Source organism: Bacillus rossius, chromosome 6 (assembly GCF_032445375.1).
Source record: "Bacillus rossius redtenbacheri isolate Brsri chromosome 6, Brsri_v3, whole genome shotgun sequence".
NCBI classification, from domain to species: domain Eukaryota; kingdom Metazoa; phylum Arthropoda; class Insecta; order Phasmatodea; family Bacillidae; genus Bacillus; species Bacillus rossius.
The window spans coordinates 56,165,909-56,185,813 of record NC_086334.1 but is presented as its reverse complement, the minus strand read 5'-3'; the positions used below and the strand labels follow the sequence as shown (position 1 = coordinate 56,185,813).

The 19,905-nt window shown below is 38.3% G+C and overlaps 1 protein-coding gene across 1 annotated transcript in view; it reads right to left on the bottom strand.

Moving 5' to 3' along the window:
• Positions 1 to 19,905, bottom strand: part of LOC134533550 (uncharacterized) — a 74,013-nt gene that overhangs the window by 44,722 nt on the left and 9,386 nt on the right. The window contains exons 2-3 of the mRNA XM_063371086.1: positions 18,404 to 18,525; positions 3,763 to 3,856 (exon numbers count right to left, since the gene is read on the bottom strand). Of these exons, the coding sequence (XP_063227156.1) occupies positions 3,763 to 3,856; positions 18,404 to 18,482 (173 nt within the window). The 5' untranslated portion in view covers positions 18,483 to 18,525. The remainder of the gene's footprint in view (positions 1 to 3,762; positions 3,857 to 18,403; positions 18,526 to 19,905) is intronic.

The following is a 19,905-nucleotide window of genomic DNA, read 5'->3' as shown; positions in this document are numbered from 1 at the left end:
AGTGCAATAAGTGCAATAAACTAATTTCACGTCTCGATAGCTTACATCGTCATTATAAAAAATGCTCCGAGACGTATAATGAACATGGTTATTGATTTGACTCATGTGTTGTACCGTCTAATGAAACTATATAAGTGATATGAACTTCCATCCGTCTCTGGTTGTGGTGATGAACGGATCGAATAGACATTTAAAGTCATGTAAAAGGCTTAGTCCGTACAATAAGAAGACTGTTTGAACCGAGGAATCCAAAAAGGCTTTAGTAATTTGTCAGTGTTTTTTTGTACTTGTAGTAGTGTATTGAATTTATGTAATAAAATTTTTTAAAAGAACTTGCGGTGTTTTTATTTTCTCAAACCTGTCGCTTTTGTGGTATTTTTTAAAATTAAAGTTGTTTTGTATCGGTCAGGGATCGAACCAAGGACCTTATTCGATCTAATCAATCAGTATATAGATTACAAATTTATTTAATGAATTTTTAACTTTTTCCCGAATCTCTAGCATTAAAATTACGAATTTCCAATATGGTTGTCTTGATGTCTGATAGGATGATGGTAGTAGAGGATTTAAAGTCTCTTTAAATATGTTGAACATGGTTTATTGAAGTTATTATTTTTTTTCTCATAAAATTAAACATTATTGTAACGATCGAGGGTCGAACCAAGGACAGGAATCCATCGAATCAATATGTAAATTAATGAGTGATTTATTTAATGAATTTTGGAACTTTTCCCGAATTTCTAGCTAAATAATTACGGATTTTCAAGATGGCGGCCAAATTTCAAGATGGCGGGTGTCACAGCAATAATAAATGATTACTGCACTCTAGCGGGTAAGAATTAAACTAACATGGCGTCGGTGCACTATAGCCGACGATACAATGATGATGGCTTCCAGCATCGCAGACAAGATGGCGGTCATGACGTCATACTAGATGATGTTATATATGCTTTGAAAAAAAGTGGTGGGAGTCAGTCTGCCAGCACCCACCACGAGGGAAGGATCGGTCACCATTTTTTTTGCCCTCGCCAGGTTCGAACCGAGGACTCCGAACTCCGTGTCGTAAAAGTACAATTTTTAAATATTTTTTATTAAAATTTTATTAAATGAATTTTTTTATAATTTTTAAAATTTTTTTCATTAAAATCGGATAATAAATAAAAAAGTTAAAGATGGCGACCGTAACGGAAAATGCAACGGTGACGTCATAATCCATGATGACGTCAGAGGCTTATCGTAGGCTGTAGACATGGATGCTTAAGCCTACATATGGACATTTCTAGCCACTGGGATTTTTAAGGACTAAAAACGGGAAATTTTCCCTCGAAACGGGAATTTTTCTCTCGAAAATGGGAATTTTTGAATTGTGGAATTTTTTGAGATTTTTTGGCGGAATTTTTTTCCACAGAAATGGAAATTTTGAGGAATTTTGGGCAATTTTTGCCCAATTTGGAAAATTTTGAGGGTCAAAGGTCAAGGTCAAACTTGTCCCGTTACACTGTGTCCCGTTACACTCATACAAGATGGCCGCCGTGACGTCACAATCCAATATGGCGGACACCGGCACCGGCACCACACCCAGAACCCGTGTCCCCGCACCGGCTATCCTATACTACTCATGATAATGGGAAACCCTCGAATCGGGTGTGATTTCAAAGGCCGGCGGGTGATTCAAAAGTTCGGTTGGCTTCCAGTACTGCCATTTCAAACCATCCAGTTAATATATTGGTTTTGAGGCAAGCCAAGTCACGTTTTCAGGCTCCAGGATCGGAATAGCACGTCAATTTTCTTGCCATTTTCTGTATTCTTCAGCATTTTGATATGTTAGAACTTTTTCACGTGGACTTGAGGAAACATCCACTCGAAAGAATGTAGTGTTGGCGAAACATCCTACAGTTTATCAGCAGCAGCAACTATAGCATTACTGTACGTGTTGGCTAGAAGCAGTAAGAGCTCTATTTCAAGTTAATAATTACAAGCTTGCAGTCTTCTGCGAATCCGAGAATCATGTACAGAGGAACACACGCTTTGAACTTTCGTTTGGCATAAACAGGAAGCTTGTAATCATCCTCGATGCCCTAGCAAGCCATATTTGCAGCAGACAGTTCATTCAGCATGAGATAGAGGTAGTTTTTCATCGCAGATGTTATGCTCACATCTCTCGTTTGGTCTACTTCGACTCCTTAAGTACATACGAGTATGTAATATGTGATTAATTAGATCAATAATACCACTGCATGGTATTTTCGTCGTGGGCTTCTGGCCTCCATTTGCCTTTGTCAATCTTACCTCTTATAAGTAAAACCGACTGCGATGCAACATATAGAATCTTTGTGTTGTACGGCAATGCGTAATTGCTGTGGTATCGCATACGGTCTGAGCAGGAAAGGTTGGTACTTGTGAGTTCAATTTTCTTGATACTGTCATAAAAAAATTACTGGGTCTTCTACGTTGAGTGCTGGTCTTCCATATTTATTCAACACTTGATCTATACTAAGAAGAAGCTTCACTCTGCGAGTTGTTAATTCACTGATGTCTGGTAGTATTGTGGAAATCTCTAGGCAGAAAAGTCTCTTTGAGAAAGGTTGCACAGTGAATTGTAATCCTCTGAGCTTTTCCGTGTGACCCACGTTCGCAAATCGGAGCCCAGGACCTACTACGTGTAAGATTTGTACCACATACCTATTCGCGGTGGCTTCTATGCTGAAGAGATCCTGCCTGCGATGTATACTGACACGTATTTGGTGATGATTCTCAAACGAAGAAATGGATGATTCTACGTTAGATTGTGGAGCTCCCAAACTCGCTTTAATACTTGGGTAGCAGATGTCAAAATCTAGAAACCTTAAAGACTTCAATAACTTGCTTGTATGTACGTTTAGTAAAGTAGAATTTATGTAATAAATATAATTTGTAAGAAATGCGTTGTTTTAATTCTTTGAATTTCACTTAGAATGTTTTTAATGAGTCAATTAAATAACACGGTATTGCCTGGGATCGAACCAACTATTCAATATATTAATAAGTAGGTAATATATTTTTTACTTTTAACAATACGATATTTCACTAAGGTGGGCAATATGGCCGTCAAGTTTGCGGACGCTAAGATAATTGGCTATTTGGAAATTGACGTCAGTGCGTTATATCGGACAAAACTATAATTCAAGATGGTAGATACAAGATGGCTGCTGTGACTTTACAATGGCGGGAATAATATAAGCCTTGGTATCAGTGATGGGGGGTCGGCCGCCTGGTAAGTAGTGTATAGGAGAATATGAGAATTTTTTGACAGTTGGATTCACCGAGATTCGACCCTAGTACTCCGAAATGTGTGTGGTAGGTGTGGTTTTATTCAAATATTCAATCAATTTTTCGGTATTTTACATATTTTTAAAGAATTTATATATTTTTTTTTTATTTGCGCGTTCTTGGGTTGAACCCGATACCTCCAAAGTCCATTACGTACGAAATATACGTTTTTATTAAATTAAATTTGTTTTGATTTTTTTTAGAAAAATTTTTATTTGAGGGTTCAAATTACACACTATGTTTCATATTTCATTCCCATTTGAAGGCCGAGGCTATCCAAGATGGCGACGGTGACGTCACAAAACCAATATTACGGCCGTTTATTTTCCCGCACCACGCACAACAGCCGGAAGCCTGCGCCATGTATAAACACCACTATAAAGTTATTTTTGGAAACTAAGCTACGTGCGATTGTGAGCCTGCAAGCAGGATGGATGAAGGCGTGAAACTCACCTTGCGCTCTCGGGTAACTTCCAAACCAGTAGACCTAGAACGAGAGGAAGTACTCCCGCCATTGCTGAAAGTGTAGTCCAATGGAAAGGTAAAGCTAAAACAGATTAAGGAACAATTGTGTAATTTGGCACATGGAACTTATAATTATTGCAATGTTTAAGGGAAAACATTGATTGCTTAGAGCATAAACATCGCATGTTCACTTATATTTGTTTAAGATATTACGACGTTAATGTTTGTAAAAATTTGTTTGGTTGATAAAATTCAGTAACCTTTCATTTTGGATTTCCTGTTTACATAGACGTACAATATTTGTACAAAAGCTAGAGATATCACTGATGTTTCAGATAACACAAAAAATATTTAGCAAAAAGGGGACAAAGAATGTTTGTACATTAAGCCACACACACACCTACGTATCTTAAAAAAAAACACTAAGCACAGTACTTTACATACTAGATTTTGTGAACTGTGTTTAGTAGTTGGAAAAGGGGGGTTCAAGCACAGGCGCAGGAGCCAGGAGCCGGCCGCCATCTTGGATGACGTCATTTTTGACCCAAAATTCCTCAAAATTCCTCAAAAATGACTCAAAATGACTCAAAATTTCCCGTTTTCGAGGGAAAAATTCCCGTTTCGAGGGAAAAAATTCCCGTTTCGAGGGAAAATTTCCCGTTTTATTCCGTAAAAATCCCAGTGGATAGAAAAGTCCTAAAAGTGGCTGAATCATCCCTAACGCAAGCCACTGTTAAGCCGCTATCAGGACTTGACCTTTGACCTTGCTAATCTATGCTAATCTATGCCAATCTATGCCAATCTACGCTAATCTATGCCAATCTATGCCAATCTATGCTAATCTATGCCAATCTATGCTAATCCGTATGCTAATCTATGCTAATCTGTATGCTAATCCATACTAATCTGTATGCCAATCCATGCTAATCCATCCGCCATTTTGTATTTCTAGAAATTTCCACAAACTTCGAATCGTGACGTCACCGTTGCACTTTGTGTCACGGACGCCATCTTGGATTTGAATTTTTTTTTTTTCGAACTTTGAAATTCGATGTAAACATCAACCACCATCTTGTTTTCGTCTGCTGGTGGCCGCCATATTGTTTTCGTCTGCTGGTGGCAGCCATCTTGTTTTCGTCTGCTGGTGGCCGCCATCTTGTTTTCGTCTGCTGGAGGCAGCCATCTTGTGAGAGTGCGCTCACGCCATGTTAGTTTAATTCTTACCCGCTAGAGTGCAGTAATCATTTATTATTACTGTGACACCCACCATCTTGTCATTTGGCCACCATCTTGAAAATCCATAATTATTTAGCTAGGAATTCGGGAAAGATTCCAAAATTTATTAAATAAATCACCCATTAATTTATTTATTGAATCGCTGGATTCCAGTCCTTTGTTCGATACCTGATCGATGCAATAATGTTTAATTTTATGTAAAATAATAATAATTTCAATAAACCATCTTCAACATTCTTAAAGAGACTTTAAAACCTCTACTACCATCATCCTATAAGCCATCAACACCACCATCTTGGAAAATTCGTAATTATATTGCTAGAGATTCGGGAAAAAGTTACAAATTCATTAAATAAATTTGCAAACAATAAAATGATTAATTAGGTCGACTCAGGCCCTTGACACGATTCGGAATGAAGATGGAAAAAAATAAACATAATATAATAGTGGCAGGTTCGAGAAAGAAAACAACACAAGTTCTTTCACAAAATAAACTTTATTACATAATTTCTACTTTACTACACGAACACTTGCGAAAGCCAGCAATCTTATAATCATTTAGGTCCGCAGCGGCGTGAAATGACTAATTCTTAGCTCCAATCGGCTTATACTAGAAAGAGTCCAGCCAGAACCTTTACAGACATAGTCCTCCTCTTCTTGACAGAGTTTCTGGATACCGTTTTTAACAGTATGCTTCACATCGTTAGAACTGTAAATTACTGCAGCCGATGTCTTGAATGCACACTTCTTCACTTCGTCTTCGAATGGATACGGCTTTCCATATATACAGTCCAACCACAAGTTGTATTTTAATGAACCGTTTGTTGCTACATCATCAGTAAGCTGATTGATTATGTTCTCTTTGATATCATCAAGAAAATTACAAATGTCTTTCGACTCACCTAACGTATTTGGATAATAGTAGTCTTTCAATGTCCCACGAAATGCAGACTGCGCCAAGTAGAACCCATTATCATTCACTTGTAATGAGCCGAACACAGTCTTAGGTTTATTTTCATGTTCAGACGTCATACCAATCGGTTGCTGCACATCGGTTTTCTTGCTTGTTCTCTTACGAGTCTCCAATCTAAAGCGAGGAGTCGAAGTTTCTACAGGTAGTTCTTCAGTAGACACACGGACTTTACCGTTGCATTTTTTCACATGTCGTCGCAAACTGTCAATACGTGTAAACCATTCATGACACCCATCACAGCGAAACTTTATACGAGATGGATTCTTCTTGCATTTACTCCGCTCATGTCTTCGTGCATCATGAGAAAATGCGAACGACATATCACAGTAGCTGCAAGGATACCGTGGTGATGAAGACGATCCTTTCAGACCCGAACCAGATGATGTTGTTGCAGCAGTTACACCATCTCCAGGCATACTCATATGAACATCAATACATCGTTGCTGCACCGAAACCTTTACTTTCTGCCGCACAGCAGGTCCTTTGCATGTCTTCATGTGCGTTTTCATATTATCTTGTCTTGCAAATTGCTTGTGACATTTCTCACAAACAAACATTTTACGATAAGGGTTCTTAGCGCATTCTCTCCTCTCGTGTCGTCGAGTATTGCTGCTGTTTGTGAAAATCTTGTCACAGTAACAGCACCGATGTTCGTTAGTCGGTGTTGAATCACCAGTCATTGAAGTTTCCATCGAGGGCGAAACGAAGTTCGACGAGTTTTCCTGCGTAGTCAGCACCAACGGCATTAAAGTCTCTCCTGCTGACGGTATCGCGACTGTTGAAATCTCCTCTTTTGATGACGTCGTCTTTGCCGACGGGATCTGCACCTTCTCCACCGTAGCTGACGTCAGGGTTCCCGTAGACGATGGTGCGTCGTCCATCAAGTTCGACGTTTTAGATGGTAAAGATGCCATCGAAGTCTCAAGAACAGGCAATTACACGACGTATGCACCAGTAGAATCAAACTAGGTGATCCTTACACCGACGACGTCAGTAACAAACTGAGCGACCTGCTGTCCAGGACTCGCTTATATACACGCACCGGTTGGAATAATACTCTAGTCAAATCAAGAACCAATTACTATAATACTCGAGTCAAAACACCATTGAAAGAAGAAGCGCACCAAAATAAGGTAACGCATTTGGAAACAAATTCATCAAATGAAATGAACACGCAATGCACGCACTTGCAGCTTTCATCTCAAGGTATCATTTAAATTTCATTCAAGCGAAGTATCAAGCCAATGTCACATCATATTATCATCCTATTGGTCATACTATCCTCAAAATATAACAGTCTTATAAATCACACCAGTTATAGAAGGACTTATAGTTTATAACACACATCATTTCAGCCATTGTTCTTTAACAAATTCGAATTTAAAAATGTAAAATGTAAGTACTTGTTAAGTTGAAGAACCAGGTACGTAAATATATTATATACTTTATGGACACTGTAGGCACAAAAACCATGAAAGTACATATGTAAGAATGATATTTAATAAAACTAATATTAGCTCTATACCCACACGACTATGTGTTGACTGCTGTGTCTAGGGTGTTGACCTCAATTTATACCGCTAGGACCTCCCTCCAGTCCAGTCACGTGTACCGTTGCTTCCGCTGTTGTCCCCCGCCTTGCTGGCGGCCTCCAATATTCGAACGAGGTGATCAACCATCCAAACCCTAAACATGTTCGCATTGTGTCTTGAGATCGGACCTGGACATCCAAGTTACATAGAGTATAATATACTCTGAAATACATAATAAAGAGAAAATTGATATAAATAACATTATACTTTGCTTAATAGTTCCAGAAGTAATGAACGCACTGCTTGACCAGTGACAGGTGTAACTAAATATTAAATATATTTTATTTTCCATTACCTTTCGTGGAATTTATTAATCATTCACTCTACGAAAAACAACTCAAGACAATATACCTGACCATAGAATTAAAATACAGTACCGCTATGCCTTACATGAAAGTCTAATTATTCGATAATCTGAATAACCTATAAATCGTTCATGTACAAAGCCACACATACAGGCCAATTGTCTATGGACCATCAGACCGAGTCATGACAATATCAGACGTATAGGTTAGAATTTTCAGAACCACAGGACCTTCTTCGTCTTTAGATAATTACAGTCATTTAGACCATCATGAAATCTTAATACATACTAAAGGACCAAGCGACCTTGAAAAATATTTTAGTAACACCAAGAGGTTTTGAACTAGTAAATATTCAGTCACTACATATTTTACTATGCGCAATCAACAAAAAGGAAGCACCATCAACGAAAAGACAGCACATTTGTAAACACCATCAACAAAAAGGAAGCACAATCGGAAGCACATTCATAGAAAAGGAAGCACAATCGGAAGCACAATCACAAAAAGGAAGCACATTTGGAAGCACAATCACAAAAAGGAAGCACATTTGGAAGCACAATCCACAAAAAGGAAGCACATTTGGAAGCACATTCAACGAAAAAGGAAGCACAATCATAGAAACAACGCACAATCGGAAGCACAATCAACAAAAAGGAAGCACATTCGGAAGCACATTCACAGAAAAGGAAGCACAATCGGAAGCACAATCACAAAAAGGAAGCACATTTGGAAGCACAACCACAAAAAGGAAGCACATTTGGAAGCACAACCACAAAAAGGAAGCACATTTGGAAGCACAATCCACAAAAAGGAAGCACATTTGGAAGCACATTCAACGAAAAAGGAAGCACAATCATAGAAACCACGCACAATCGGAAGCACAATCAACAAAAAGGAAGCACATTTTGGAAGCACCATCAAAAAGGCAGCACATTTTGGAAGCACCATCAAAAAGGCAGCACATTTTGGAAGCACAATCAAAAAAGGCAGCACATTTGGAAGCACCATCAACAAAAGAAGGAAACACATTTTGGAAGCACAATCAAAAAAGGCAGCACATTTGGAAGCACCATCAACAAAAAGAAGAAAGCACATTTTGGAAGCACCATCAAAAGGCAGCACATTTGGTAACACAAGTTACGAGAACTAAGTCTTAGTTAGAAATCAGAATGAAAGAAATAAAAACATTAAATTTTTACTTTTAATATTTAATTTATTTCTTAAGATTATACAAATAGAAGTAAAATAAGCCATTATTGTATGTAGCCAGCTTTCCTCAGTTCTTCGAGTATGAAGGATATTTCTTTTATGCACGAATAGTTTCCTGCACAAAGCGAGCCATGTAGAAGTCTTAGCCGGTCAACCAATAAGTTTGGATCTTTCCACGATGTGTACTCAATCTCTTCTACCACCATCTCACTTGCTTGTTTATTATAAATACTTTTAATATCACAATCGCCCCAGTGATCATAATAAGCGTTATCAGATTTATTTATTATAACACGTCGTTTCCATCGTTTCGGTCTCAGGACACCGTTACATTCTCCGATCTTGTCAGCTTTAGGTGCTTCATCACAGTCTATGCTTTTGTCAACAGCCTCAGAGTCACTGTTACAATCACTGTAGAAGACATCCTCTTCACCCAGATTACCATATGAATTCGATATCGATGATGTCGAAGTGCCATTATCGTCTTCATGCTTCCTTTTTAGGAGTCCATCATTTTTACAAAGTAAGAAAGATCTACTTGAATTCGGCTGGAATGTATTCTCACTTTTCACGTTAAGGATTCTTCCATTGTCTTCATTCTTCCATAAATCATCATCGTCCTTCAATTTAAGTTCTTTGTCGAGATCGGAAGAGCCACGAACATAATCTCTCTCAAGACAAGGAAAATTATTGTCGTAATGCAGATCACTATTCCTTAGTCTAGTAGATCCACCGTTGTACTCTGGCTTGTACGCAGGCTTAACGTTACAAGTTCTGTCATGTCTTTTTAAGCTCTCTCTCCGCGTAAACGACTTGTTACATCGAACGCAACTTATCATATTGCGTAGCGGATTTTTTACACAGTCATTCTTCTGGTGTTGTCTTCCATTCTTTCTCAAGATAAATTCTTTGCTGCAAAACTTACACCTGTGTCCTTTCGATACAGCGACAGACACCGAATCAGGATTCATATTAGTTACTGTGACTAATGTTAGATACAAACAGACAGTTTTCCAATTGGAACCATTACTTAAATATAATTTTTTAAATATTTCTTAAGCGATAGTTATCTCATGCAAAGGTACTTGTTGTAAGTAGTTCTGCTTTTCAACAACAGATGACACCACGTATTGCTTGCAGGTAAATATTATTTCTTTCTTTCATGCGGGATGCAGGATTCTCACTAACGATCGCAATAGAGGTATGGCATCGCTAGACTCCAAGGAGAAGGTAGTTTGTTCTTCCAGTTAGTGTTTCTCAGATTTCTCAGGGTATATATTATTATTTGACTGAATAATGATTTTTTTTTAAATTCCACCTAATAAAAATAAAATAGAAGCACTCAGAGAAAACCATCAGGGATGATGTCGTTTATAAACATCATAAATTACCATTTTTTTTAAAAAAAGTCCAAATTTAATCCTGCTTAAGCAAAGAGTTCACAAGCCCGCTTGTGCTAGAACTCTCATGTTGCTTAAGCAAAGAGTTCACAAGCCCGCTTGTGCTAGAACTCTCATGTTGCTTAAGCAAAGAGTTCACAAGCGGGCTTGTGCTAGAACTCTCATGTTGCTTAAGCAAAGAGTTCACAAGCGGGCTTGTGCTAGAACTCTCATGTTGCTTAAGCAAAGAGTTCACAAGCGGGGCTTGTGCTAGAACTCTCATGTTGCTTAAGCAAAGAGTTCACAAGCCCGTTTGTGCTAGAACTCTTTGCTTAAGCAGGATTAAATTTGGACTTTTTTTAAAAAAATGGTAATTTATGATGTTTATAAACGACATCATCCCTGATGGTTTTCTCTGAGTGCTTCTATTTTATTTTTATTAGGTGGAATTTAAAAAAAAATCATTATTCAGTCAAATAATAATATATACCCTGAGAAATCTGAGAAACACTAACTGGAAGAACAAACTACCTTCTCCTTGGAGTCTAGCGATGCCATACCTCTATTGCGATCGTTAGTGAGAATCCTGCATCCCGCATGAAAGAAAGAAATAATATTTACCTGCAAGCAATACGTGGTGTCATCTGTTGTTGAAAAGCAGAACTACTTACAACAAGTACCTTTGCATGAGATAACTATCGCTTAAGAAATATTTAAAAAATTATATTTAAGTAATGGTTCCAATTGGAAAACTGTCTGTTTGTATCTAACATTAGTCACAGTAACTAATATGAATCCTGATTCGGTGTCTGTCGCTGTATCGAAAGGACACAGGTGTAAGTTTTGCAGCAAAGAATTTATCTTGAGAAAGAATGGAAGACAACACCAGAAGAATGACTGTGTAAAAAATCCGCTACGCAATATGATAAGTTGCGTTCGATGTAACAAGTCGTTTACGCGGAGAGAGAGCTTAAAAAGACATGACAGAACTTGTAACGTTAAGCCTGCGTACAAGCCAGAGTACAACGGTGGATCTACTAGACTAAGGAATAGTGATCTGCATTACGACAATAATTTTCCTTGTCTTGAGAGAGATTATGTTCGTGGCTCTTCCGATCTCGACAAAGAACTTAAATTGAAGGACGATGATGATTTATGGAAGAATGAAGACAATGGAAGAATCCTTAACGTGAAAAGTGAGAATACATTCCAGCCGAATTCAAGTAGATCTTTCTTACTTTGTAAAAATGATGGACTCCTAAAAAGGAAGCATGAAGACGATAATGGCACTTCGACATCATCGATATCGAATTCATATGGTAATCTGGGTGAAGAGGATGTCTTCTACAGTGATTGTAACAGTGACTCTGAGGCTGTTGACAAAAGCATAGACTGTGATGAAGCACCTAAAGCTGACAAGATCGGAGAATGTAACGGTGTCCTGAGACCGAAACGATGGAAACGACGTGTTATAATAAATAAATCTGATAACGCTTATTATGATCACTGGGGCGATTGTGATATTAAAAGTATTTATAATAAACAAGCAAGTGAGATGGTGGTAGAAGAGATTGAGTACACATCGTGGAAAGATCCAAACTTATTGGTTGACCGGCTAAGACTTCTACATGGCTCGCTTTGTGCAGGAAACTATTCGTGCATAAAAGAAATATCCTTCATACTCGAAGAACTGAGGAAAGCTGGCTACATACAATAATGGCTTATTTTACTTCTATTTGTATAATCTTAAGAAATAAATTAAATATTAAAAGTAAAAATTTAATGTTTTTATTTCTTTCATTCTGATTTCTAACTAAGACTTAGTTCTCGTAACTTGTGTTACCAAATGTGCTGCCTTTTGATGGTGCTTCCAAAATGTGCTTTCTTCTTTTTGTTGATGGTGCTTCCAAATGTGCTGCCTTTTTTGATTGTGCTTCCAAAATGTGTTTCCTTCTTTTGTTGATGGTGCTTCCAAATGTGCTGCCTTTTTTGATTGTGCTTCCAAAATGTGCTGCCTTTTTGATGGTGCTTCCAAAATGTGCTGCCTTTTTGATGGTGCTTCCAAAATGTGCTTCCTTTTTGTTGATTGTGCTTCCGATTGTGCGTGGTTTCTATGATTGTGCTTCCTTTTTCGTTGAATGTGCTTCCAAATGTGCTTCCTTTTTGTGGATTGTGCTTCCAAATGTGCTTCCTTTTTGTGGTTGTGCTTCCAAATGTGCTTCCTTTTTGTGGTTGTGCTTCCAAATGTGCTTCCTTTTTGTGATTGTGCTTCCGATTGTGCTTCCTTTTCTGTGAATGTGCTTCCGAATGTGCTTCCTTTTTGTTGATTGTGCTTCCGATTGTGCGTTGTTTCTATGATTGTGCTTCCTTTTTCGTTGAATGTGCTTCCAAATGTGCTTCCTTTTTGTGGATTGTGCTTCCAAATGTGCTTCCTTTTTGTGATTGTGCTTCCAAATGTGCTTCCTTTTTGTGATTGTGCTTCCGATTGTGCTTCCTTTTCTATGAATGTGCTTCCGATTGTGCTTCCTTTTTGTTGATGGTGTTTACAAATGTGCTGTCTTTTCGTTGATGGTGCTTCCTTTTTGTTGATTGCGCATAGTAAAATATGTAGTGACTGAATATTTACTAGTTCAAAACCTCTTGGTGTTACTAAAATATTTTTCAAGGTCGCTTGGTCCTTTAGTATGTATTAAGATTTCATGATGGTCTAAATGACTGTAATTATCTAAAGACGAAGAAGGTCCTGTGGTTCTGAAAATTCTAACCTATACGTCTGATATTGTCATGACTCGGTCTGATGGTCCATAGACAATTGGCCTGTATGTGTGGCTTTGTACATGAACGATTTATAGGTTATTCAGATTATCGAATAATTAGACTTTCATGTAAGGCATAGCGGTACTGTATTTTAATTCTATGGTCAGGTATATTGTCTTGAGTTGTTTTTCGTAGAGTGAATGATTAATAAATTCCACGAAAGGTAATGGAAAATAAAATATATTTAATATTTAGTTACACCTGTCACTGGTCAAGCAGTGCGTTCATTACTTCTGGAACTATTAAGCAAAGTATAATGTTATTTATATCAATTTTCTCTTTATTATGTATTTCAGAGTATATTATACTCTATGTAACTTGGATGTCCAGGTCCGATCTCAAGACACAATGCGAACATGTTTAGGGTTTGGATGGTTGATCACCTCGTTCGAATATTGGAGGCCGCCAGCAAGGCGGGGGACAACAGCGGAAGCAACGGTACACGTGACTGGACTGGAGGGAGGTCCTAGCGGTATAAATTGAGGTCAACACCCTAGACACAGCAGTCAACACATAGTCGTGTGGGTATAGAGCTAATATTAGTTTTATTAAATATCATTCTTACATATGTACTTTCATGGTTTTTGTGCCTACAGTGTCCATAAAGTATATAATATATTTACGTACCTGGTTCTTCAACTTAACAAGTACTTACATTTTACATTTTTAAATTCGAATTTGTTAAAGAACAATGGCTGAAATGATGTGTGTTATAAACTATAAGTCCTTCTATAACTGGTGTGATTTATAAGACTGTTATATTTTGAGGATAGTATGACCAATAGGATGATAATATGATGTGACATTGGCTTGATACTTCGCTTGAATGAAATTTAAATGATACCTTGAGATGAAAGCTGCAAGTGCGTGCATTGCGTGTTCATTTCATTTGATGAATTTGTTTCCAAATGCGTTACCTTATTTTGGTGCGCTTCTTCTTTCAATGGTGTTTTGACTCGAGTATTATAGTAATTGGTTCTTGATTTGACTAGAGTATTATTCCAACCGGTGCGTGTATATAAGCGAGTCCTGGACAGCAGGTCGCTCAGTTTGTTACTGACGTCGTCGGTGTAAGGATCACCTAGTTTGATTCTACTGGTGCATACGTCGTGTAATTGCCTGTTCTTGAGACTTCGATGGCATCTTTACCATCTAAAACGTCGAACTTGATGGACGACGCACCATCGTCTACGGGAACCCTGACGTCAGCTACGGTGGAGAAGGTGCAGATCCCGTCGGCAAAGACGACGTCATCAAAAGAGGAGATTTCAACAGTCGCGATACCGTCAGCAGGAGAGACTTTAATGCCGTTGGTGCTGACTACGCAGGAAAACTCGTCGAACTTCGTTTCGCCCTCGATGGAAACTTCAATGACTGGTGATTCAACACCGACTAACGAACATCGGTGCTGTTACTGTGACAAGATTTTCACAAACAGCAGCAATACTCGACGACACGAGAGGAGAGAATGCGCTAAGAACCCTTATCGTAAAATGTTTGTTTGTGAGAAATGTCACAAGCAATTTGCAAGACAAGATAATATGAAAACGCACATGAAGACATGCAAAGGACCTGCTGTGCGGCAGAAAGTAAAGGTTTCGGTGCAGCAACGATGTATTGATGTTCATATGAGTATGCCTGGAGATGGTGTAACTGCTGCAACAACATCATCTGGTTCGGGTCTGAAAGGATCGTCTTCATCACCACGGTATCCTTGCAGCTACTGTGATATGTCGTTCGCATTTTCTCATGATGCACGAAGACATGAGCGGAGTAAATGCAAGAAGAATCCATCTCGTATAAAGTTTCGCTGTGATGGGTGTCATGAATGGTTTACACGTATTGACAGTTTGCGACGACATGTGAAAAAATGCAACGGTAAAGTCCGTGTGTCTACTGAAGAACTACCTGTAGAAACTTCGACTCCTCGCTTTAGATTGGAGACTCGTAAGAGAACAAGCAAGAAAACCGATGTGCAGCAACCGATTGGTATGACGTCTGAACATGAAAATAAACCTAAGACTGTGTTCGGCTCATTACAAGTGAATGATAATGGGTTCTACTTGGCGCAGTCTGCATTTCGTGGGACATTGAAAGACTACTATTATCCAAATACGTTAGGTGAGTCGAAAGACATTTGTAATTTTCTTGATGATATCAAAGAGAACATAATCAATCAGCTTACTGATGATGTAGCAACAAACGGTTCATTAAAATACAACTTGTGGTTGGACTGTATATATGGAAAGCCGTATCCATTCGAAGACGAAGTGAAGAAGTGTGCATTCAAGACATCGGCTGCAGTAATTTACAGTTCTAACGATGTGAAGCATACTGTTAAAAACGGTATCCAGAAACTCTGTCAAGAAGAGGAGGACTATGTCTGTAAAGGTTCTGGCTGGACTCTTTCTAGTATAAGCCGATTGGAGCTAAGAATTAGTCATTTCACGCCGCTGCGGACCTAAATGATTATAAGATTGCTGGCTTTCGCAAGTGTTCGTGTAGTAAAGTAGAAATTATGTAATAAAGTTTATTTTGTGAAAGAACTTGTGTTGTTTTCTTTCTCGAACCTGCCACTATTATATTATGTTTATTTTTTTCCATCTTCATTCCGAATCGTGTCAAGGGCCTGAGTCGACCTAATTAATCATTTTATTGTTTGCAAATTTATTTAATGAATTTGTAACTTTTTCCCGAATCTCTAGCAATATAATTACGAATTTTCCAAGATGGTGGTGTTGATGGCTTATAGGATGATGGTAGTAGAGGTTTTAAAGTCTCTTTAAGAATGTTGAAGATGGTTTATTGAAATTATTATTATTTTACATAAAATTAAACATTATTGCATCGATCAGGTATCGAACAAAGGACTGGAATCCAGCGATTCAATAAATAAATTAATGGGTGATTTATTTAATAAATTTTGGAATCTTTCCCGAATTCCTAGCTAAATAATTATGGATTTTCAAGATGGTGGCCAAATGACAAGATGGTGGGTGTCACAGTAATAATAAATGATTACTGCACTCTAGCGGGTAAGAATTAAACTAACATGGCGTGAGCGCACTCTCACAAGATGGCTGCCTCCAGCAGACGAAAACAAGATGGCGGCCACCAGCAGACGAAAACAAGATGGCTGCCACCAGCAGACGAAAACAATATGGCGGCCACCAGCAGACGAAAACAAGATGGTGGTTGATGTTTACATCGAATTTCAAAGTTCGAAAAAAAAAAAATTCAAATCCAAGATGGCGTCCGTGACACAAAGTGCAACGGTGACGTCACGATTCGAAGTTTGTGGAAATTTCTAGAAATACAAAATGGCGGATGGATTAGCATGGATTGGCATACAGATTAGTATGGATTAGCATACAGATTAGCATAGATTAGCATACGGATTAGCATAGATTGGCATAGATTAGCATAGATTGGCATAGATTGGCATAGATTAGCGTAGATTGGCATAGATTGGCATAGATTAGCATAGATTAGCAAGGTCAAAGGTCAAGTCCTGATAGCGGCTTAACAGTGGCTTGCGTTAGGGATGATTCAGCCACTTTTAGGACTTTTCTATCCACTGGGATTTTTACGGAATAAAACGGGAAATTTTCCCTCGAAACGGGAATTTTTTCCCTCGAAACGGGAATTTTTCCCTCGAAAACGGGAAATTTTGAGTCATTTTGAGTCATTTTTGAGGAATTTTGAGGAATTTTGGGTCAAAAATGACGTCATCCAAGATGGCGGCCGGCTCCTGGCTCCTGCGCCTGTGCTTGAACCCCCCTTTTCCAACTACTGTGTTTCTTAAAGCAAAATATACTTTAACTAACAATTTTGGTTTATGACAAGATATTTCCTAACAAATAAAGGTGCGACTGGAATTTTCTCTTGTGGCGTTTGATGACGCATATGGTTTTTTCTGCATTCACGTTAATTTTTGTTTTGTTTTAAGTTACGTCTGCAGTTGTTTTAGTTTATTAGTTCAGTACCTTAATTTGCATGTGCATCACCTAACAATCAGTGCCCCCGAGTTTAGGCTCCTGTTTCAAACCTAGCATTGTGAGTAACGCACACATGCCAGGCATCGAAGTAGTTATTCCTAAATCTTATTTCAGTTTCTCGCGAAAACGGTGGGGTATAGGGTAGTACAACAAAGCGAACTTTTTCGTTATTTTTGACATGTATTTTAGACTAATAATCAACTTTTAAAAATCACACTATTCCTTCGAGTCACCCAAATTTATAGGAAATAAGGGTGTGCCCCTAAATTATTTCAATAAAATAATTTAATTTTAGCATAATAATTTACTGTTTGTAGGACATTTTCCCACTAAAACATTAAGCAGGCGCTTGGCGTTTCTTCACAAATAGTTCCTATTATTATTTTTAAAAAAACTACTGGTTCAGCCGAAACTTCAAAGACGCATACCATTCCTGGGAAGTACTTGTCGTATATATGTTTTCTACTTATTTTTACGTCATAAGCCTGCAGTCAAAGTATGTCGGTCGAATTCAGACTCACTCTGTTCAGATTGGTGACTGACTTTCTTCTGTCATACCCGGGGCGCTTCCGTAATGCATACATATGCTAGAAAGCATAATTGTGTAACTGCAGACTATTTTATTATTGTGTTACTGACTGCATCTAACAAATACTCGTTTACTTTTTCCACCCAAATTTAAAACTATACAACACTTTATGTACTCTGCAAGTAAATAATACATTTATTAGCGAAGTAACAATTCCAAATAGAGTTAGACTGGAAGCCTTCTTTTCACAGGCGAGAGAGCCAAACGCCCGATCGTGCATCTTCGGTTTTTTTTTTATTTTGTTCAACTCATGATAACTAATGGTCAATTAGGTTAGGTTAGCTACATTATAAATACTTTAAAACATTGTGGACGGTTGATTTGGTTAGGATAGCTACATTAAAGATACTGTGAAATCATGTAAACTGTTTCCTAGCCCTGGATAGCTACATATTAAAATGTTATTTGCTAAGCAACCTTCGGGTAACTTCGGGTGTGGCTCTCTCATCTGTGAAAAGAAGGCTTCCCGAGTTAGACACAACCACTTGGTCGGTGATAACGTACGTATCGGGCAGTTAAGTTTTCCCGTACCTGTCAGAATAAGGCAGCCCACGACCCAGAATATCTGCATGAAGCTGATAGCAGCTCCTCTGGTGGCAGAAGTCTGCATCTCGGCTAAGTAGGTCAGGGCCAAGGCAATTGCCCCGGACGAGCTGGACAGAAGACATTTCATATGACATAGTATGCGGGTAATCGTACATTATGCGTTAATTATCTAGCATTCACGCACAAATAATGATAGTCAAAAATGTGTAAGTTAATTTAGTAATATAACTTTTATTATTTTCATTATATTTAAACAAGCTTATGTAAATAAAAGAAAGTCCAGGCTGTTCAGGCAACTCTAAGGCCCATTCCACAATGATACGTAAACGGAGACGGAATTCACGGAACAGTACAATGACACGCAGACGGAGACGGACCCGTAGGGGTTAGCTCGGTAATGCTGATCTCTTCCGTTTACCTACGTGTCTCCGTACGACCAATAGAAGCCGAGTATTTGGCTCCGGTGGTAGCCATGTTTGTTTACGATCAAAATACTTTAAAAATTGTTTCAAGTACAATAATATACAGTGTTTTATTTAAATTATAAATGTTGTCAAGGTTATATAATATATATTTATTTAAATTCCCCTGTTGGGTAGGCAACACATATAGATAGTGATGATAATTATAATAACTTTTATTTGGGCGCTTATTATGTTTAATATTCTCCCAACACAGTAGGATGTGCATTGATAACCAAAGATATGTGAATAGTAGTATAGTTTGGCCGGTCCGGGCGCAGGGTCCAGGGTGTGGTGCCTGTGGTGCCGACCGCCATCTTGGATTGTGATGTCACGACGGCCATTTTGGATGAGCGTAACGGGACAAGTAGATTACGGCGGCCATCTTGGATGACCGTGAACTTGACCTTTCACCTTAACCTTTGAACTTGTCCTTGACCCCGGAGGCCATTTTGGATCCGCCATTTTGGATGACGTCGTTTTGTTTTCTAGAACATTTCGGCATTGTGTTTTCCGCCATTTTGAATTATGACGTCACCATTGCAATTTACGTTAGGTCCGCCATCTTTTAAATCTTCATTTATTATCCGATTTTAATGAAAAAAAATAAAATTTATTAAAAAAATTAGCTAATAAAATTTTAATAAAAAATTAAAATAAACAAACATTTACGACACGGAGCTCGGAGTCCTTGGTTCGAACCTGCTGAGGGTAAAAAATAAAAATGGCAACCGATCCTTCCCTCACAGTGGCTGCAGGCAGACTGACCTCCCACCAAAAATACCAAGCTATATATAGTCAGCTGGTATGACATCTTGTCCGCCATCTTGTCTTCGTCCGCTGGAGACCACATCTTGTTTTCGTCTGCTAGAGTTCGCTGACGCCATGATAGTGTAATTTTTGTTCACCATACCTTTGACCTCGACTTTTGCAATTAAATTTTGACCTTGAACTTTGACCTTGAACTTTGACCTTAATGTTGATCTTTGGTCTTGTACTTTGAACTTGATATTTGACCTTGGCCTA